This window comes from Pseudoliparis swirei, chromosome 16 (genome assembly GCF_029220125.1).
Source record: "Pseudoliparis swirei isolate HS2019 ecotype Mariana Trench chromosome 16, NWPU_hadal_v1, whole genome shotgun sequence".
In the NCBI taxonomy this organism is placed as follows: domain Eukaryota; kingdom Metazoa; phylum Chordata; class Actinopteri; order Perciformes; family Liparidae; genus Pseudoliparis; species Pseudoliparis swirei.
Genome location: NC_079403.1, coordinates 12,855,736 through 12,875,203, shown reverse-complemented (window position 1 = coordinate 12,875,203; position 19,468 = coordinate 12,855,736). Strand labels below are relative to the sequence as shown.

Here is a 19,468-nt window from a genome sequence, read left to right as displayed (position 1 = left end):
AACCTGTAGCTCTTAAACCAACACACCGGGGAAGTTTGAAGGTCAAAGCACACAGCATGGTTTCAACTGTACAGTATGACATGCAGCTGAATAAACTTTTACTGCGACAGAAATATACTTCACGTTCTCTCTCTCTCTCTCTGTTTTGCAGGTCAGTTTGCTGACGGTGTCTTTATTGTACTATGTGTATTACATCTATCACTCCATCATTATCTTGGAGGTTGTGGAGCTGCTCCAGAGACACAACTACACAGGACATGTTGATGTCAGCCTCCAGGCTAGCTCGGAACAAGTGAGAGAAAGAAAGAGACGGGAAAGCAAATATTTAATGTTGAGAAAGCAGTTCAGCGCCTCCCTAGCTTTATTTGAACACAGCAACATGAGAGCCTCATCTTTAAAGAGATCATCCTGTGTACTTAACATAATTAAAATGTGACTAAATAAATTGCATTACATACAGCTAACTGGGATAAAAAACATGTAGATATTATAGTGTGGGTTTTTAAAACTAACAGCAGTGATTAAGAAGTGTTGTGTGTCCGCAGTATGTTCGTACTCTGCGAGGCGTTGCGCTCCTTCTTCTCACCGTGAAGTGTGGGTCTGTGTTGAGGGGGAACAGGGCCGTGGCTTCCTCTGCTGCACTCCTCACCCGGTCGCTCTCCAGCCTTTTCTGGCCGACGGTAATCTCCTTGTTGCAATAGCTCTGCTCTTACAAGTCAGGAAAGGTCTTCATTCCATTCCAATTGTTACATATTGGCATTTAGTTTGAACAAATTGCTCACAGGTACAGGTGACATGTTTTCAAGTCATATACGACTGGATCATCAGAGTGTTTGTAGGGAACTGTAATAAAACGATCAATGTGGTATGCCCCATGTTTTGCTTTCATGTGCACTACAGTGTAACATCCTTTCTTTGGCAATGATAACATAATGATAGCATCAACTGCTTGATTGTCATGAGCCCTATTAATATTCTGCTTTGTAATTCTCTCTCGTCAGAATGTTATGTAAAAGTGGGCGTTTGATAAGAAACAAAGTGCTCAGCTCACTAAACAGATGGAAAATGTCTCAATGCCTCAATCTTCTGTTCTAGATTTCAGGTCTCATCTTCATGGTGGCGCTGGCCTGCGTTGGGAACCTCCTGTTTGTACAAAGATCTCAGGCCTTCAGCTCACTTCCTCGCTCCCTTCAGACCCTGCTCGCTCACTGCTGGGGTTTCAGGGCAGTTCGGGGCCTTCGCCTCTCTGGCCATGATTTCCTTTACCGTGGAGTTCTCTATCTGTCCTCTGTGGTGTGGACAGCAGTGGTACCTATACATATATCATATAAACTTTAAGGGTATTTTACTTTGCTGCATGTAATAAGGCACAACATCTTCTCAGTGGTAGAAACATCAGTCAGAGGCCATGTCGTGTTTGAACCGCCATCTGTCTTCCTCACAGGTAGTGGGTGTGGTGTCCTCCTTGGTCAGACGTGCTAAAAGATCTCAAAGCTGGGGGCATGTCTTCACCATGGCCGAGTTAGCTGACTACATCAGACGGAGGGTCTCTGATCTCACTGGGCAGCGTAGACAAGCATGGATTGAAAATCATGTGCAAGAGAGGGTGAGGAAAAGCTGCTCTGTCCATGAAGACAACTATCAAACTGAGATTATTTTATTGAGAAAATACATGTTGGAGACTTGAAAGTTGCTGTGTATCATTTTAAATATATTTCATTGTCAAATTACATTGGTGTATCTGAGACAATGGTCCGGATTAATATCTCATGGGCAATGCTACTGAAGAACATGTTTCCCTATATCTCCCGTAGCCTCTTATCCTACCTCAATATTACAGATTACACCACCAATTTACATCTGTAGAGTTTACATTAACTTTGTTCTCTGGTTTTTCAGACTTATTTCTTTGAAGAGTTTGAAAGCTTAGTCGATGAACTATTGTCCAGACTCAATTCCCTCTCAAGTAGTCTGCACCCCCCTCTGCCACCCAACGCCCATCACTACAGGGAGCAGGACTGTCCTGTCCTCCGACAGGAGCCCTCCGACATGAACAAACAGGTGAGCCAGATAAAAAAATAATGAAGAAAAGATACACACCATACACAGTGCATGCACCCATATAATGTACATGCCTGCCCTCACATACAATAGACTATTTTTAAAATGTGTATTCTGGAAAGCCAGTGTTTGAACAGTATGATTCTGTTACAGGACTGTGTAAGAACACAAAAAACAGAAGTGGCGATGATGAACAATCAGACCGATGCCGGTGGCCATGGAGAGACCTTACTAGTATCTCACCTGCTCAGGTAATAACATGTAGCATCTACTGCAGCATTTACATATCATGAATTGCAGTAAACTGAAAATATTACAATTAAGTGTCAAAAAAGAAAGAAGAATTCTCATGTTTTTTCTGTATGACACTGAATGACCAGGTCCAAGCTTAAACTGGAGATACTGCAGAGGGGCCAAAGGGGAGACCATTCCTCCTCTGTTGTGGTATGGGATGCTTCACAACAACATGACACAATACCCAAAGAAAACCTAAAAGGCCGAGAGCTCCAGACATACTTAAAGGCACAAAACCACCTTCCCCTCCCAGAGTCAACATCACGCATCAGGACAGAAAATACTCCGGAGAAGCCCGTTAATGAATGGACTCAATCAAATGACATTTGCTGCTTAACTAAAACACAGTCAACACATACAGAGGTTGTGGTTTTAGTCCACCAGGAGCCTGGAAGCGTAAAGCCAGATAAACAGTAGGGTCCTTATGCAGATTACAATGGTTGATGGAACAGCCAGTGCAAGGTCTGTATTTCCTATTGTATTAAGGTTTACTGTATTGTACGGTGTGTGCCAATCATCTTATTCATCTGCTTGATTAGCAAACCAATCTTCCAAGAATGTTTGATACTTAGATATGTTAGTACTGCATAACTAGTTGGTCATTACTTTGTAATTGAGTTGAGTTGACTAGTTTATAAAACAAAAACACACCTTTTGTAATGCATAAATAAATGTATGAATAAATCTGTTTCAGTTAGATTCTCTGCATTGTTCATCCTGATCTGATTCCTTAAGAGCGACAGCTATGTTTTCATTGAGTTGTACACTAAATACAGAGATCCTTTAACTTATTGGAGTTGCAACCTGTCAATCCAAAATATATTGTTTTGAATTTATTTTTATTAACACGTCAAAGTTCCATAAATGTTTCGAAAATAAGAATAATACTTTTAAAAATAAGAATACCTTGTCAATAGTAGGATATACCCTCTATATATTGGTATTTATGATACTGACTTGCCATCAAAATATCTAAAATGTTGACACTTAGGCTTCAAAAAAAGTTTTGGGCTCGAAAACTATGTATTCTAAATACAAAATAAGTGTATGAAAAGTTTTTTGTAGTTAAATTTAATTTAGATTCAGTTCAGTTTTTAAAAATCTAGCACTTTCAACTTTCAATCTTTTTTTCAAATGATCAAAGCTATTGGCCTGGAATTGGCTCCATTGATGTCAAAGTTACATTCAGCATGTAATCTAGCACTAAATAAAGTTGCATATCAAATGTAATCTCTAACATACTTTCTCCATGACTGGCCCATGCTAGAAGGGAAATTATCAATAAAAGTATCCAATAGCATCACCCAACGTATAATTGAGTGGCGAATTGTGATTGGAGGACGGCCGAGGACGACGACCAATCACAACGTGGCAAGTCAGACAAGTTCCAGTCCGAGCAGGAGGTGAGCCCGGCGGGTTCTGCAGTGATTTAGTTTGTATGAATCCCCGACACGGAGGTGTGTGCAGCCAAACGCCAGTATTGATCCGGACAGTGTTTTGATGATATTCATCAACGTTAATTAGCTAATTTACTTTCGCCGGATACTTGTGGGAAGTACTTTGTTTATAAAGGGCCGCGTCATCATCTTTGCACAATGAAGAAGGTTACTCTGCTGCTGGTTGTCTTGCTCGGCGTTGCACATTTTGCAACTCTCAGCAGATGTGAGGATGGTAAGTCGCAGCATCCCCCCCCCCCTTTTTTTTTTACCAAACTAATACGTTAATTTCAGCGGAAGTTAAAACAATGTCGTGGATGCTGCTTGTTGTTGTTATGCAAAACTAAGCTAGTTAGCTAAGTTACTGCGGCTGCTCTGCTAGTTTTGTTAGCAAGAAAACTATACTGACAGTGTAGGTAAGCTAACAGCACAGCTAGCGTTAACTAACCGTGCAGGTAAGCTCACAGTACAGCTAACTAACCGTGTAGGTAAGCTCACAGTACTGTTAACTTACAGGCCATGTAAGCTAACGTTAACTTGTCAGCAGGACTGCCGCATACACATGCATGCCTGTCCCAAATCCTAATAAAGCCCATCTGTGCTGTAACGTTACTGTTGGTGTGCGGTATCGTGACAGTGAAGGTGTCTCCCTCTTTTGCAAACCGGATATATGTCGCAGTCTCTTGCTTCTTATGATGCTCATACTTTTGTTGTTGACTTTTACTCTGGCCATGAGGAGTAAAACGACCACTGCCCAAACTTGTGCTCGTGAAATCAGTTTGTTTTTCTTTTTCACTTTGTGAGATGTTGCAGAGGAGGAGAAGGAGGCTGCTGATGAAGAAGATGGTGATGAGTATGAAGAGGAGGATGACACCGAGCTGAAAGAAGAGAATGTTGCAGAGGAGGAGAAGGAGGCTGCTGATGAAGAAGATGGTGATGAGTATGAAGAGGAGGATGACACCGAGCTGAAAGAAGAGAATGGAGTGCTGGTTTTCACCAATGGCAATTATGACACTTTCATGGAAGGCAAAGACACGGTGCTGATTGAGTTTTATGCCCCATGGTGCGTGTTGTTCCTCCTGCGCATTCCCTGTTTATATTCTACAGCACGCTTCTCACTTCATGTCTCTGCTAATGTTTTAATTTGTTTGTTTTATTTCTGTATCCTTTTTAGGTGTGGCCACTGCAAAAAGTTTGCCCCCGAGTATGAACGGATCGCAAAGACTCTTAAGGAGAACGACCCTCCGATACCTGTGGCCAAAGTGGATGCAACGGTTGCCACTGCGATAGCGAGCAGGTTCGAAATGTCGGGCTATCCCACCATCAAGATCATAAAAAATGGGGACGCTGTGGATTTTGATGGCCCTAGAACAGAGAAGGGTAGAGACATCTAATTAACTTAATTGTCACTGCACCCTTTCAAACCTGTTCAAAGGAATTGCCGTTTAAATTAATCGCCGACATTGTTTCATGTGTCTTTTGCAGCTATTGTGGCCCGGGTGAAAGAGGTGGCTCAGCCAGATTGGAAGCCCCCTCCTGAAGCAACGCTGGTGCTGACCAAGGACAACTTTGATGAGACCGTTAACAACGCAAACATCATCCTTGTGGAATTCTATGCTCCATGGTTAGTCAGGATATATATATAGACTAAAGATATCTAATTATCACTAAATGTCAGTTCTGTTGGCCAAAAAAAGTGACACTTGACATCTATTGGACAGATAGTCGGGCAAACGATAACAAATCCTGTAACTCTAAAGGGCGTCAATTAAAACTATTGTTAAAACTTTCCTTCAGGTGCGGCCACTGTAAGACCTTGGCTCCAGAGTACGAGAAGGCAGCCAAGGAGTTGAGCCAGCGCTCTCCTCCCATTCCTCTGGCCAAGGTGGACGGCACTGTTGAGAATGAGATAGCCGGACGTTTTGAAGTTACAGGCTATCCCACCATCAAGATCTTCAGGAAAGGCAAAGTGTTTGACTACAACGGACCCAGAGAGCAGCACGGTAGGTGGACACTAACACAAGTCGTTGTTTTCCATGGGTACTGTAAGGCTTATAGGCATACAGGCCTAGTGCACATAATATTTAGTTTACTCATCACAGGTGATCCACTCTCTCTCTAGGCATTGTTGACTTTATGGAGGAGCAGGCTGGCCCTCCCTCTGTGCAGATCCAGGCCGTAAAACAGGTGCAGGAGCTCATTAAGGATGGCGATGATGCCGTCATAGTCGGTGTGTTCTCCAGTGAACAGGATGCAGCCTATGAGATCTACAGTGAAGCCTGTAAGTACCATGAGCTTGGAGGTGTGTTCAAAGCAATTGGCAAAGTACATTTTGCTTCATGCCTGTGTCCTTTAAAAAGGAAATGTTGGATTCAAAGTTCTAGCATCTCTACATGATGGTTAAAAAAAGTTTTTCTTCAAATTAACAACCATTTCCATTGCTGTCTTTTCGGCAGGTAATGCACTGAGGGAAGACTTCAACTTCCGCCACACCTTCAACTCTGAAGTGGCCAAACTGCTCAAAGCGTCACCTGGTCAGATTGTCATGGCTCAGCCTGAACGGTTCGGCTCAAAGTACGAGACGGCATCGTACACACTCGCAGTAAAGGTACTTATGCCTTCAGTTCTACATCGGGGAAAAATAGACTGACCATCAGGGATTTTACCTGGCAAGCGCTTTTAAGTTAAATAAAAAAAGATTCTATATCCTGATTTATTTTGAAGTCTTGATACTCATTTATTTATCCTACAGGACTCTACATCAGTGTCAGAACTGCAGGAGTTCTTCAAAAAACATGCAATTCCTCTGGTGGGCCACAGAAAACCAAGCAATGATGCCAAGCGCTACACCAAAAGACCCCTTGTTGTTGTTTACTATGGAATTGACTTTAGCTTTGACTACAGGAAAGGTGAGTTTCTCCTATTTTTATTTTATTTTGATAGGTTTGACCTGTGCTCTTGTTAAATGGCTATTTAGAAGTAAATATTTGACTTTCACTGAAATTACTGACTTATTTCGATTTACTATGGTGAAGTTACAACTATTTTAGTCATATTATATTCTGACTTTACACAATATACCTTGTCGTGACATACTAAACTAATATTACTTTTTAGCGACGCAGTTCTGGAGGTCCAAGGTGCTCGAGGTGGCCAAGGACTTCCCTGAATACACGTTTGCCATTGGTGATGAGGAGGACTACGCAGACGAGCTGAAGGGCCTGGGCCTGAGCGACAGCGGCGAGGAAGTTAATGTGGCAATTCTGGCAGATGAAGACAAAAAGTTTGCGATGAAGCCAGAGGAGTTTGACTCTGACGTGCTGAGAGAATTTGTTTTGGCTTTCAAGAAAGGTTAGTGTGTTCTTTGGTTAAATGTAATTTGAATATGGTGTTACTACTACTTTACTACTGCAGTTTTTCTTAAATTTTTTACTACCGTTTACAGTTTTATAAAAGTCAAGTTTCACTTTTAAAAGTTCTAATTGGTTAATAATTAGCTACAATGTATCTATATTTTGCATTGGTACATACAATGTGTGAGCATACATTTCATTAGGAATCTTAATGAAACTTTAGTTTAGTGCTCACAAACCTTGAATTACACTAAAGTAAATATAAAAGAAAATCTACAGAAACATGTTACTCAAACTGAGAACAAAAATGAGTCGTTAAAGGTTCACACTGAACCTGAAAGGACACTTTCTGAATGAGAATTTCTGTCATGTCCACAGGAAAGCTCAAACCCATCGTCAAGTCCCAGCCAGTACCGAAGAACAACAAAGGACCAGTTACAGTTGTGGTCGGAAAGACCTTTGAAGAGATTGTCATGGATAATGAGAAGGATGTCCTGATTGAGTTTTATGCTCCCTGGTGTGGCCACTGTAAGAAACTGGACCCCGTTTATTTGGCTCTGGGCAAGAAGTACAAGGGGGAGAAGAACCTGGTGATCGCCAAGATGGACGCCACAGCCAACGATGTGCCAAACAAGAGCTTCAAAACGGAGGGCTTCCCGACAATATACTTTGCCCTAAGCAACAACAAGCGGAACCCCATCAAATTTGAAGGTGGAGACAAAACAGTGGAGGGCTTCAGCAAGTTCTTGGAAGAGCACAGCACCAAGCTATCACAAAAGAGAGAGGAACTTTGAAAATCTCTTGATGATTTGCAAAAGAACTCTTAAATGTGCTCGGGCAGAGTGTTGGGGGAGGGGATTACAGTGACTGAGTTATTGTTAGAATTGCAATGTTCAATCTTTAAGTTTCTGTCTGTTCCAAGAGATTCAGCTTTCTTCTGTCTCTAAAAGCATGTAAGCACTGTTGAAGATGTCAGTCTTTTTAAATAAATCTCAATGATGGGAGCTTTGTGGGTCAACACTCAAATGTGACTGTTGCTGTAAATCAATACAAGATGGAAACTGCTTTGCAAATTTATTCCAAATGTAAGAGCTGCTGTTTATTATAGTAAACAAGTATTCTATAAATCTAATTTAAGAATTTTAATATTAGTAATACAAATCTGGAAAGGGCCGTGTGACAAATATTGCCCTGGCATAAATCTAGACAGGACCATGATGCACCTGTAGCATCTACAACAAGGACTTCTGAATTATCGGTCTTCAGACATGACACACAATCAGTATTCTAACGGACTGTTGTGCATTAGTTACGATGACATCTTCACGTACACAAAGGCTCTAATTTTCACTCGTGGTCTTAAGTGTTCAAAGTTCTTTGCTGATGCAAAACAGTGAAAATAATCTGATAATGTGAATGCAGCTGTGAGATTAAGACTTCTTGTCTGCCTCTTACAAAAGGCACTTAACGGTACAGACACTGAACGAGTCCTTGCTGGTTATGAAAACTCATGTGTGAAGCGCACGTGAAAATCGCTGATCTTTTGCAGCACAAACTTCAGCTTCTCAGTGGGAGGCAAGATGGTCATCCTGGATGCAGCAACAGGAAGAAGGATGTGGGTTAATGGCACATGTAGTGAACTACTTTGATCCAAGTGAGTTTCAATTATATCATGACCTCAAACTAGGAATACAAAAATATATAGAAATGTATACAAGTGCAAAACTGAGAAAAGGAAAGTTGGGTTTAAATGGCCAAAACACTTTTTTTGCAGATTAACTTTAAATACACTGAATATAGCACAGATAAAGCCATAACATGAGTAATGGTCAAAAAATGCTTGCAATAGGTTCCTACATTTTTACGATTAAGTGAAGGAGGAACAAACAATCTGTAAAACATTGAGGACAGAACAGAGACCTGAAGTGGAAGGTTCCTTCTCTCTGGCCAAAGCCACTCCCTGGCACCAGGCAGATCCCCTCCTCCTCCAGCAGCTTCATACAATAAAACATGTCAGGGACGTGGCCTTCCGCCTGTAGATGGAGACACACCCACACACATTTTAACACACCCACACAAGACAAGTGCCTTGTGGTGAGGCTCATTATTGACATAATGTCGGTGTGCAGAGCAGACCTTTGCCTTGTCGATGGCCTTCTGTGGTAGAGTGATGCGTGGGAAGGTGTACATGGCCCCCTGCACAGGGTTACAGGTGATACCAGGCACCGTGTTGAAGATCTGCTCTGTTAGCCCCGCCTTCTCTGCTAAAGCTGCCAACACCGCTGTCCGCTCCTGAAGGAGTCATAACAATGTCTTGTTATAGCATTTTAAAAAGATCCATAAAAAGTTGTATATTATGTAAAAAAGTAATTTAAAAATAGTGTTCAAAAAGCCATGTTATATATATCATATAAAAAATAACAGTCATAATACATTATAAAATGTCATATTATAGTCTGTAGAAAAGTGTCATCAAATCATAAAAGTGTCATGATAAAAAGGTCGTGATAAACATTACAGGGATCACAGGATGAACTGGTATGGACTGATCGGACACGGTGGGGGACATTTTATATTTCCGTTGCCGTTCTTCAAACCTCTTAGAACAGAACATAATTCATTATTCAGTGCCATGTGACAACTTCAGCTCACTCAATAGAGACGGTCTATGCATAGAATACATGCGGTGGTGTTTTAAGTGTTTCTCCTCATACATTGTGTGTATGCATAGACTCAGACACTAAGCTAGGCTGTGTGTCAGCTGGTGTGTTCCTCAGACCTTCATGAACTTGTCGTAGGAGGGCTCATCGGGCTGTGGGGGGTTGACCACCAGGTCTAGGAGAGCTTGTCCGGGAACAGGGGGGCACAGACGCACCGACGCCATCTTGGTAAGTTGAGCCTTCACTTCAGGGTCCATGTTGATCACCTCCATGTAGCCGCCACGGAATCCACACCTGACGAAAGAGTCAGGAAAGGAGGAAGTAAAACACAAAGTAAACATCTTTTGGTTTGTGAGAGTAACAACTCCAAGGATGCTTTAGTATTAATAACGAAGAAGACCGTTTGTCGGTTTCATAAACAAGTGTAGTCTGTGTCTAGCTACTCACTCTCCCATGTAGCATTTGGAGGCAGAGTGAAAGGAGGCCATCTCCACTGTAGTAGAGTACTCTGGTCCCATCTCAAACAACACCCTCTTAAAGGAGTGGAACTTACAGCCCTCTGCATACACATTATCCTGGTAGACCTGAAATGGGAAAACCTCTTTTTAAAAGTACATTCATAACAGAATTAACTTAAATGTGCAGTATATTTACACGAGTTGACTGAAAAAGGATCATAACACTGGCACGGTGAGCTCATCGCTAATTATATACTGTATTTAACTTCTGTACATGTCGCTTAATGGATTAACCCTTGTGTTGCCTTAGGGTCATTTTGACCCGAATCAATATTACACCCTCCCCCCGCTTTAGGATTAATTTGACCCCATTCAATGTTTAATGTCGGTGTTCTTTCGGTCGTCAACAAACAAACATAAAGTGCCTCACACTTAAACTTGGAAAACAATATTAATTCTAATCATTTTCTGGAGGTTTTAATTGCTGGCGTCAAATTGAATCCAAAGGGTAAAATATGTTAGTAAATATAAAGGTAACAGGAGGGTGAAACATTGAATCGGGTCAAAATGACCCAAAGGCGGGGGGAGGGTGTAATATTGATTCGGGTCAAAATGACCCTAAGGCAACACAAGGGTTAAGTGAGTATGTTACAATTTTCATGAAGTCATATATTCACTTTAGTGAATATTTTTGAAAATTGGTTGTCAATTTGAAATGTATTAAGTCAGCATTAAGGATGCATACATACATTTCTGTCCTTACTTTTTCAACCTTCATGAATATGGTCAGAGTTAGTGGTGGTGCTGTAATGGATGACAGTAGATTGAGAAGTGTTTCGTCATGCACTGTTCGTGTAAATGTATGACGTTGACCGATAATTAGCAGAAAGGGGAATTGTTGGGCTGCTCTGTGTGTGGTGTCGAAACTGTGAAGCTTATTCTAATTCTGCTTGCATCTTGAATGGTTATGTGGATGAAGGCGGTCTGCTTTTGGAAAAACAAAACACTTGAATAAGGAAATGTGATGGTGTATTACTTCATCAGCCAGGAGAAAGAGATGCTCTTCTTGAGCAAACCGGATCACATCTTCAATGCACTGTCTGCTCTGGACCTGACCTATCACACAGGATAGGTTGATGCAAGTCGGGCATGCAGATACACACCGACAAAAAATACACAATTCCAGCAGCTGTCTGATTTAACACACAGGAACCACGATCACCAGACATACCAGTGGGATTCCCAGGGTTGATGATGCAGATAGCGCGAGGGTTACAGTGCTGCCTGGCTGCGGTGACGGCTCTCTTCAGCTCTGCAATGTCCAGACTCCAACACTTGTCCTCATCCAGGTAGTAATTGATCTGCACGGCGGCCAGGTCGGCCAGGGCCGCTGAGTACAGAGGGTACTGGGGGATGGAGATCATTACTCCCGTACGATCACGACCCTCCCCACACACCAGCAACTTCAGCATGCTCTGGGATTAGGATTTGTTGGGAGGACGAATAGAGGAAAGGAGGGGAAGAGAGAAAGAATAAAAGCTGGTGGTAGGAGTACGATAGGAGAATATTTGGGAGAGAAGCATTGCGCATCTTAACATGGGGTTGGCTGAGCCGAGATGGCCAATGGCCCCTTCCTCACTTCCTGCCGCCACACGTCTGGTAAACTTGCTTGGACCACATCCATCTTTGCACGTCTTAATTTGGATCGGCCAAAATGTCACGGTTTAACACAGCAGGCAACAGTAGATATTTTGAAGAGCAGTCATCGAGTGCATCTTATCAGTGGCATAAGACTGAAGCTGTATTGAAAGTGACTAAGGTATTTGGGTGGAGTAAAGTTACAGATGTGCAAAGTACAGAGAATCATATCATAAACAGGGTGAACAAGCAACAGATTCATAAGCCCGTCATACTGAAAGTGTGTCACCTGTGCTGCATTAAAGCAACACATCAACTCGTGCCTTTGCCGACAGTTTGTCAGCACTCTGGAGAAATGAGAATAAAAAACACCCGTACCACAATAGCATCACTGGCTCCGGTGGAGAGGTAGATGTTGTCAGGGTCGGAGGAGATTCCACCATCTCTCTTCTCTATGTAGCGCGCCACATCCTGACGAATGCATTCAATGCCCTGGCTAGAACTGTAGGCCCCTTGAACACATGAAGATGAACTTTGAATCAAACAAGAACGTCACTACATTGACCGGTCGATGCTCTGTTTAGCTAAGAGTACAGACTGTTCAAATAAAGTATTAATGAGTAGACGAATGGAGGGGGATGCTAATGACGTGCACGTCGGAGGGAGGGGATGCGGTTGGTGGAGTGAGTGGGAGTTGTCTGACCTATACTGTGGCCTCCACAGGCATTGAGAATACGTCGGGCTCTCTGCTTGGCATCCTCCGGGAACTTGTCGTCGTCCAGAAGGTCAGGGTAAGCACACAGGGCCAAGACCTGAGAGAGGGACACGCATATCTTACTTTTATGGCACATTCAGTTGGTATGAAAGCAGTAAGTCTTGCTTCATGGGCGTGAATGCTACTTGGCTGTGAAATACAAGCACTCAATTGACGAGAGCAAAAGCTGTAGTTGTCCTACCTGTCTGAGAAATGTGATTGGTTTCTGGCCCATGGCGTGGGCATCGCCTATGTTAGCCTTGATGACTTCTGTGAAAGGTTTCTTGACTCCCTTGAAAGATAAAGACAAAACATGGCAGGTAAATCTCATGGCAGGTTCTATCCACGATAGAACAAGTGTAGAAAATATTGACACTGCCAGTTATCTCTTACATTTAGCGACAGCTCCTTAATAAACACGATGTGAGTAAAGAAGAACAAGAAGTAATGGGAAGGAGTTACATCAGAAACATTGGAAACTTCAGGACTTTAAAAAAAGGGAAACAACTATTTTTGTGTCAATGTTGTAACATCTCGACTTGACTGTGCAGTTGTGACATTTAAGGAAAATAAAAGACAATTCTTCATTTCTGAATTTTCTGCCCAGCCCGTCTACATCACTGTGCAATACATCACTATAAAGGATACGGCGGTAAGTAGCAGTGCACACAACTCTAAATCTTAAATCATAGAGTGTGCACAGCAGTACCAACAGAAACAAAAACCAGCACTCACCGATAAATCATAAACCCATCATCAGCCATCATCGGCATCATTAAAACCAGTGCAATTAATGAAGATAAGATGATCCTTTATTAGTCCCAACAGCTGGGACCATAGCAGGTTCACAGCAGCAGAGTGGACAGTGCAAACGACCAAACATGAGACATAAGTCGAAAAGCAAGACCAAAACAAGTATAACTAGAACGGGCACTCGGTAGAGCGCATACCTTCGCATATCACAAGATCGGGCATTGAATTATGAACATTTTGGCATTAGTTGCATGCCAATTGGATAGAAATTGGTAAAGAAGAGTTTGACCTTTTCATGACCTTGACCTTTGACCCGATCGATCTCAAAATCGAATCAAATGTTCCCTGGATAATAACCAATCATCCCACCAAATTTCATGCGATTCGGTTTAATACTTTTTGAGTTATGCGAGTAACACGCATACAAATAAATAAATAAATAAATACACGGCAATCAAAACATAACCTTCCGCATTTTCAATGCGAAGGTTATAAATACATAATCAAACAATAGAGGTATGATAAATGAGTACAACATAAAATATGATATAGTCGGACTGAATGGTAGTTACAATTGCATAGTTGATTGAAGAGATTATTTATATAAATGAATGAGTTATTGTTGTGCAGTGGACGGCTATATCTCTCCATCGCCGTCAGAGTGTCCTACACGGGGCCTGACCATCGTTCTCCTGCTCCCTGCACTTCCACTGGACACAGCTGGCCTTCTCACTGTCTGTTCAGTCTCTTTCTGTCGGCAGTCGAGACGCTGCTGCCCGAGCAGACTCCATACAAGGTCCTCAGAAGTACTTTCTGCAGTCCAAAAGAAGGGAGACAGAGCAGTTCCCTGTGGGGCTCCAACATCACTGAAGCAGTGGTCAGTGATGTTGGAGCCCCACATACAGGGAACTGTCCTGTCTTCCTTTGTGTTCAACCTGTCCACTTCCAGTTCAACTAGGGGTCGTGCTGTTTGCAGAAGTTCTCTGCAGTGTGCACATCTCTGCTGCTACTTCACGGAATTTCCCTCTGGGAATGAATAAAGTTAAATCTAATGTAATCTAGAAGACCCGAGTCCCCTCAGCAGATAGAGTTTGCTCCGCTCCTTTTTGTATGGTGCGTTTGTCCAGTCCAGTTTATCGTTCAGACTCCCTATCCTAATGTCCATTCCCTGGATGTTCACTGGTCCCGGAGGAGGGTGTCCACACCAGGAGAAGTCCCGACCAGCGCTTTGGTTTTATCATGGATATGAAAAGTGGAGGGAAAACGCTCCACGGTGACAGGCTGCCACTTGTGCGGTGCAATTAAAAAGGGTCCCTGGATGATAAGTGCCCGTTTGTTGACACACCACGTCAAATCATAGCATCACGGAGACAACACCACAGAGGGAAGTTGAGGGGCCAATGTACCGTTGGTACGTTTGTCACTTTATGCATAGCATAATTTGGGGAACATGAGTTACCCATACTGACTCCATGACACTGCAAGTAAAGATGATCTCCAAAAGTATAATTTGTCACAAACCAGCTGGCTGGGTTGCATGCTGAAAATGGCGTGGGAAGTTTGCTTCTTGCTCAAATATGAGTGGGAAGCTGCTTCTAAACCTTCTTAGTGAGGATTATTTGTACTGAGGCGTACAATGTCGATAGCAGAAGAAATCTAGTTATACCAGTTGTCTATGTGTACAGATTGTAAAGCACTCCGAGACAAATTTGTAATTTGTGAAATTGGGCTATACAAATAAACTGAATTGAATATGCAGATCTAGAAACACCCACACGCACACCCACACACACACCCACACACAGCTGTTGCCGTTCATCAGATGAGGTCAATTGACAATAGATATCCCCTCTACTTCATACCAGGGTTGAGCAATGAGGTTTAAATTGACACCGTGGCAACTATGAGGTTTGGGCTTTATGGTTTGTGCGTTCAAAATCACATCATTGAACTAAAAGTCATTACATTTCACTCTATGCATGTAATCTGATTGAAACATACACACAAAAAAGAAAATATTGTTCTGTGATCGCTGTATATCATATTGTGCATTATCAATAAAGTATATATAAACAATTATTTTATTTTTTATTTCATTCGATGCAGATGTGAAATACAGTGGAAATACCATGTCAAACTAAATAGAAAATGTCCAAAGAAATTCACATTCGACTTTTAAACAAGTTAAAACACAATTGCATAGCACATGTCGTCATACCAAAATACTCAAATAGGACCAAATGCTGAGAGTGAGTTATTAGTTACACAGCTGTGACGAGCCAGCTGCTTCTCTCACAGTAGAGCGCGCAGGAAGTGCGACTCAAACCAACACATCCAAATAAAGCCTTTTATGTGCAGTTAGAGTATAAAAACTGAAAAGATTATTAGTTTTATTCTGAAACCTTTTTGAGTCAAGTCAGAGCTGATCACAAAGTTAATACATCAAGATCACACACACACACAATCTGGAATATCAACTCGGGGGGAGGAGGGCACCACAAGTGCTTTATTTGGCACTGCCCAGCCTATAATTACCATAATTATGCAACATTGTTCAAACTCGTTTCACCTTCTTTGTTTGCCAGCAGGTAAATGTGACGTTACCATCTCTTTGCAGAAAACGCTCTCGAAGCAAACATGGAGGTCATCGAGCCGATGCCTCATTTCATCCAGTGAAACCATCAGAAAGAACCAACCATGCAGGCTTAGACCTGCTGCATCACCGTTCCCATTCTAAATAGGAGTGGACTATAATGCGAGCCAATTATCACCAATCTTGTCTTCTCTAAAAAAAACTCTGATGATCTCCAGATGTTCATTGTCTTGATTTAGTTTTTTTTATCAGGCAAAAGGCCTCCAAGGGCACAGGCAGAACTTTCCTCTTGACCAAGTCAATATTATCAGTTCTATGACCTTGCATGACAAAGAGAAGGTTTGCGTAGGAAATCAGATACCAGTTGGTTTGAAATCTAAGTAAGTGGATAGAGCACATTTCCCTTTTAGTCCTTGTCGCCTCCTTGTTCTCGAGCAACAAAGAGGCTGCTGTTCTCTGGGAAACAGGGCAGCCCGACGGTTTCCCCGGCTCAGCGCTGCGTTCTCTTGCTCACCAGACACGGATTACACCAGGCCAGAAACGCTCTCGGTCAAGCGGCTGAATAGAGCCCGACCTGAATTCTCATTTTACTTATGATATAATATGAAACCGACAACCCTCTGTTCAGTCATGCTAGAATAATTGGAACTGTCGTATTTGAAATTATATCTTATGCAAATTGACGAATAACCACGTGGCTCTTTAAATAGCTCATAGGGATCCATAACCAGAGAATAGATGGATGGATGATAAAAGAAAAATAAATCTGGCTTTGACCTTTTCTGTGATTGAATAAACTCATAACTCAATAAGACGTCTCTGTTCTTTCTCTGGTCTCTTGCTCTATATTGTCAGGGCTGCATTATCTCCTACAATGCTCACATGCCAGCAGCTTAGACCCAGGCCTGAAAAAGCCATGCCAGATGTCTGGGTAAGGATTTATAAGGGTCATCCTCACACCAGTGCATGCACACACAAACACACACTTGCGTAGAATCTGCTGAGCCATCAGTGAAAGTGTTCCAGTCACAGATCTGGCAGGAAGCACAGCCGCAGTAAACCCTCCTGACCCTTCAGAAAACGCCTGGACTTTACACGTCAGACTGTTTTTACTCACATTTGCATTGCTGCAAGAATAACTAGAACGGGCACTTGGTAGAGCGCATACCTTCGCATATCACAAGATTGGGCATTGAATTATGAACATTTTGGCATTAGTTGCATGCCAATTGGATAAAAATTGACCGCGCTATGGTAACAATAAGATTTCTACCTTTTCGTGACCTTGACCTTGACCTTTGACCCGATCGATCCCAAAATCTAATCAAATGGTCCCCGGATAATAACCAATCATCCCACCAAATTGCATGCGATTCAGTTTAATACTTTTTGACTTATGCGAATAACACGCACGCACGCATACAAATACACGGCGATCAAAACATAACCTTCCGCATTTTCAATGCGAAGGTAATTGCATAACGCAGCGTTGTCTAAACTAATGTATTTGCCACTATTGCAATCTCTCCTCTGGAGTTTGGATGTGACTATTCTCAAATAAACCTGTATAGTTCACGAGGAAACACTTTATAGCACTGCAGCAAACTTATTCCTGACAAATTCCTGTTTTTGTACTTTTTATAAGAGGTGGGGGAACAAAACAGATTACCAAGAACTGTGGCTGCTTGTTAATGGACCTGCTTTGCAGAGAAAGGCCTGTGGCACAGCCGGGGCTGGTCCAATGAACTCTCTCCCCATGAGGAGGAGGGAGGTGGGTCAACCAGAGAGACAAAGACGATAGAGGGTTTACCCTCTCATCTTACATAATAACCCTCCACGATATGCAGTCGAACGGCCCCCACCGGTTCATTACGTGTCTTGCGAAGAGAACATACAGAAGTGCAGAGTGCTGCGTGACAGTATTTTGACGTGTAAAGGATTCCTAATCCACTTGTGCAACCTTCCTTAGGAAAGCATGTCGGATCAATATGTACACATGTAGTAATGTGAGTGTGAGTGCTGCGCAGGAAATAACAGACCCACGACTGCTGTAATGCAGAGGCTTTTAAAAGTCCAGCTACTGTCCAATGTCCAGCAGCCACTCAGCAAAAAGTGCCCACGACCACCATTATTGATCTTTCCTCACTCATCTGTCACCGTATCTCGAGGAAACAGAGCATGTCAGTCCAGTAGCTGCTGTGCACCAATGCAATATGTTGCAGCTGCAGTGTGTTAAAGAAAGTTTTTTAAAGCTTATTTCTTTCTCACACGCATAGACACACGCACGTGCGCACACGATTTAAATGAATAAAACACGGGTTTTGCGTGCCCCGGGGCGCGTGCATATCACAGGACTCAAACGTGGCGGTACCTCTTTCAGCTCCTTCTCTATCTGCAGAGCCCGTTGGACTATGGCACCGCGGACCGCGTACTCCACCCGCCTCACGTTGGGGTTCATGTTGTCCACATTCAGCACCTTCCCCCGGCACTCGAGCCCGTTCGCCGCCTGCTGGGACATGTTCGTTATGTCACGCGCACTCCGTCTCACCGGACTGGAAATCTGAAAACAAAAAAGAAGATTTAGACGTATAAAGAACGAACAACTGGGACTATCGACATTGGAAAATGACGCGTTGGTCAGCTGTTACCAGAGCTCGTGTGTTTACTTCCACTCGGACTTCTTCGAGCTACAACTGACAGTTGAGCCCCTCCGCGTGCACCGCCCGCCCCGCCTTCGCCCGCCACGCCTTCGCCCGCCTTCGCCCGTGGTTGGCTGGATCGCTTCGCTGACTTCGCCCCTGGCTCGCAGCGTGCCGCGTGGTGCCTTCACGTTCTGTCGGAAGAACATCAACTCGCGTACAGCAATTGGACACATTTGGTCTTTTATCTGAAACTTGCAGGACATATACAACACCCGCCTCACCCGCAAAGCGACCTCGATTGTGAGTGACCCCTGCCACCCCTCACACGGTCTCTTCAGCCTCCTGCCCTCTGGGAGGAGGTACCGGAGCCTCCGGGCTCACACCGCCAGGCTGTCCAACAGCTTCATCCACCAGGCTGTCAGGAAGCTGAACTCTCTCCCCATCCTCCCACTCCGTCCTCTTTCAGACTCACATGTCTGAATGCTGCTAGCACAATTTATGTTGTCTATATGTTTACATGTTTTTTACTATTTTTGCACTCTATGTTGTCTATATGTTGCACAATTCACTTTATGTTGGACAGAAGAGAAACGCAATTTCGATCTTCTGTATGTTTGCACATATGGAAAATTGACAAATAAAACTGACTTTGACTTTGTTAACGATTAAATAACTGACGCGCGCACTTGAGTGGAGTAAGAAGGCAATGGTCACTGTAAATAAGGTGAAAAGGGTTATTCATTAAAAGGATTGTAACTGTTTATTCGGTTCTGTATTGAGAAGTACTTTATAAAAGTACAAATGCAATATAAATACACTGCTTCAT

The 19,468-nt window shown here is 42.8% G+C and overlaps 3 protein-coding genes across 4 annotated transcripts in view; 2 read left to right on the top strand and 1 right to left on the bottom strand.

Moving 5' to 3' along the window:
• LOC130206649 (polycystic kidney disease 1 like 1) overlaps positions 1-3,052 on the top strand; it is a 28,746-nt gene extending 25,694 nt beyond the window's left edge. The window contains exons 47-53 of the mRNA XM_056434703.1: positions 152-292; positions 546-680; positions 1,096-1,308; positions 1,445-1,606; positions 1,900-2,061; positions 2,215-2,312; positions 2,442-3,052. Coding sequence (XP_056290678.1) covers positions 152-292; positions 546-680; positions 1,096-1,308; positions 1,445-1,606; positions 1,900-2,061; positions 2,215-2,312; positions 2,442-2,772 — 1,242 coding nt within the window. The 3' untranslated portion in view covers positions 2,773-3,052. The remainder of the gene's footprint in view (positions 1-151; positions 293-545; positions 681-1,095; positions 1,309-1,444; positions 1,607-1,899; positions 2,062-2,214; positions 2,313-2,441) is intronic.
• Positions 3,053-3,772: 720 nt separating this feature from the next.
• Positions 3,773-8,170, top strand: pdia4 (protein disulfide isomerase family A, member 4). Of its 2 annotated transcripts, none has more exons than XM_056434028.1 (10): positions 3,773-4,026; positions 4,605-4,854; positions 4,966-5,171; positions 5,277-5,415; positions 5,589-5,794; positions 5,914-6,072; positions 6,248-6,399; positions 6,544-6,700; positions 6,909-7,142; positions 7,523-8,170. In XM_056434028.1, the coding sequence occupies exons 1-10, from the start codon at positions 3,951-3,953 to the stop codon at positions 7,936-7,938; spliced, it is 1,995 nt and encodes a 664-aa protein (XP_056290003.1). In that variant the 5' UTR covers positions 3,773-3,950; the 3' UTR covers positions 7,939-8,170. The 2 variants fall into 2 exon arrangements, with proteins under 2 accessions (XP_056290003.1, XP_056290002.1); XM_056434027.1 differs by having other exon boundaries at positions 4,596-4,854.
• Positions 8,171-8,203: 33 nt separating this feature from the next.
• On the bottom strand, positions 8,204-18,726 carry si:ch211-217a12.1 (alanine aminotransferase 2-like). Its single transcript, XM_056434029.1, has 12 exons — positions 18,649-18,726; positions 18,372-18,560; positions 12,857-12,946; positions 12,604-12,712; positions 12,279-12,412; positions 11,494-11,737; positions 11,299-11,378; positions 10,252-10,388; positions 9,924-10,098; positions 9,281-9,436; positions 9,065-9,177; positions 8,204-8,733 (listed from the first exon to the last, which is right to left on the bottom strand). Exons 2-12 carry the CDS (start codon positions 18,516-18,518, stop codon positions 8,643-8,645), a joined length of 1,476 nt encoding a protein of 491 aa, XP_056290004.1. The 5' UTR covers positions 18,519-18,560; positions 18,649-18,726; the 3' UTR covers positions 8,204-8,642.
• Between the last annotated feature and the right edge of the window lie 742 nt (positions 18,727-19,468).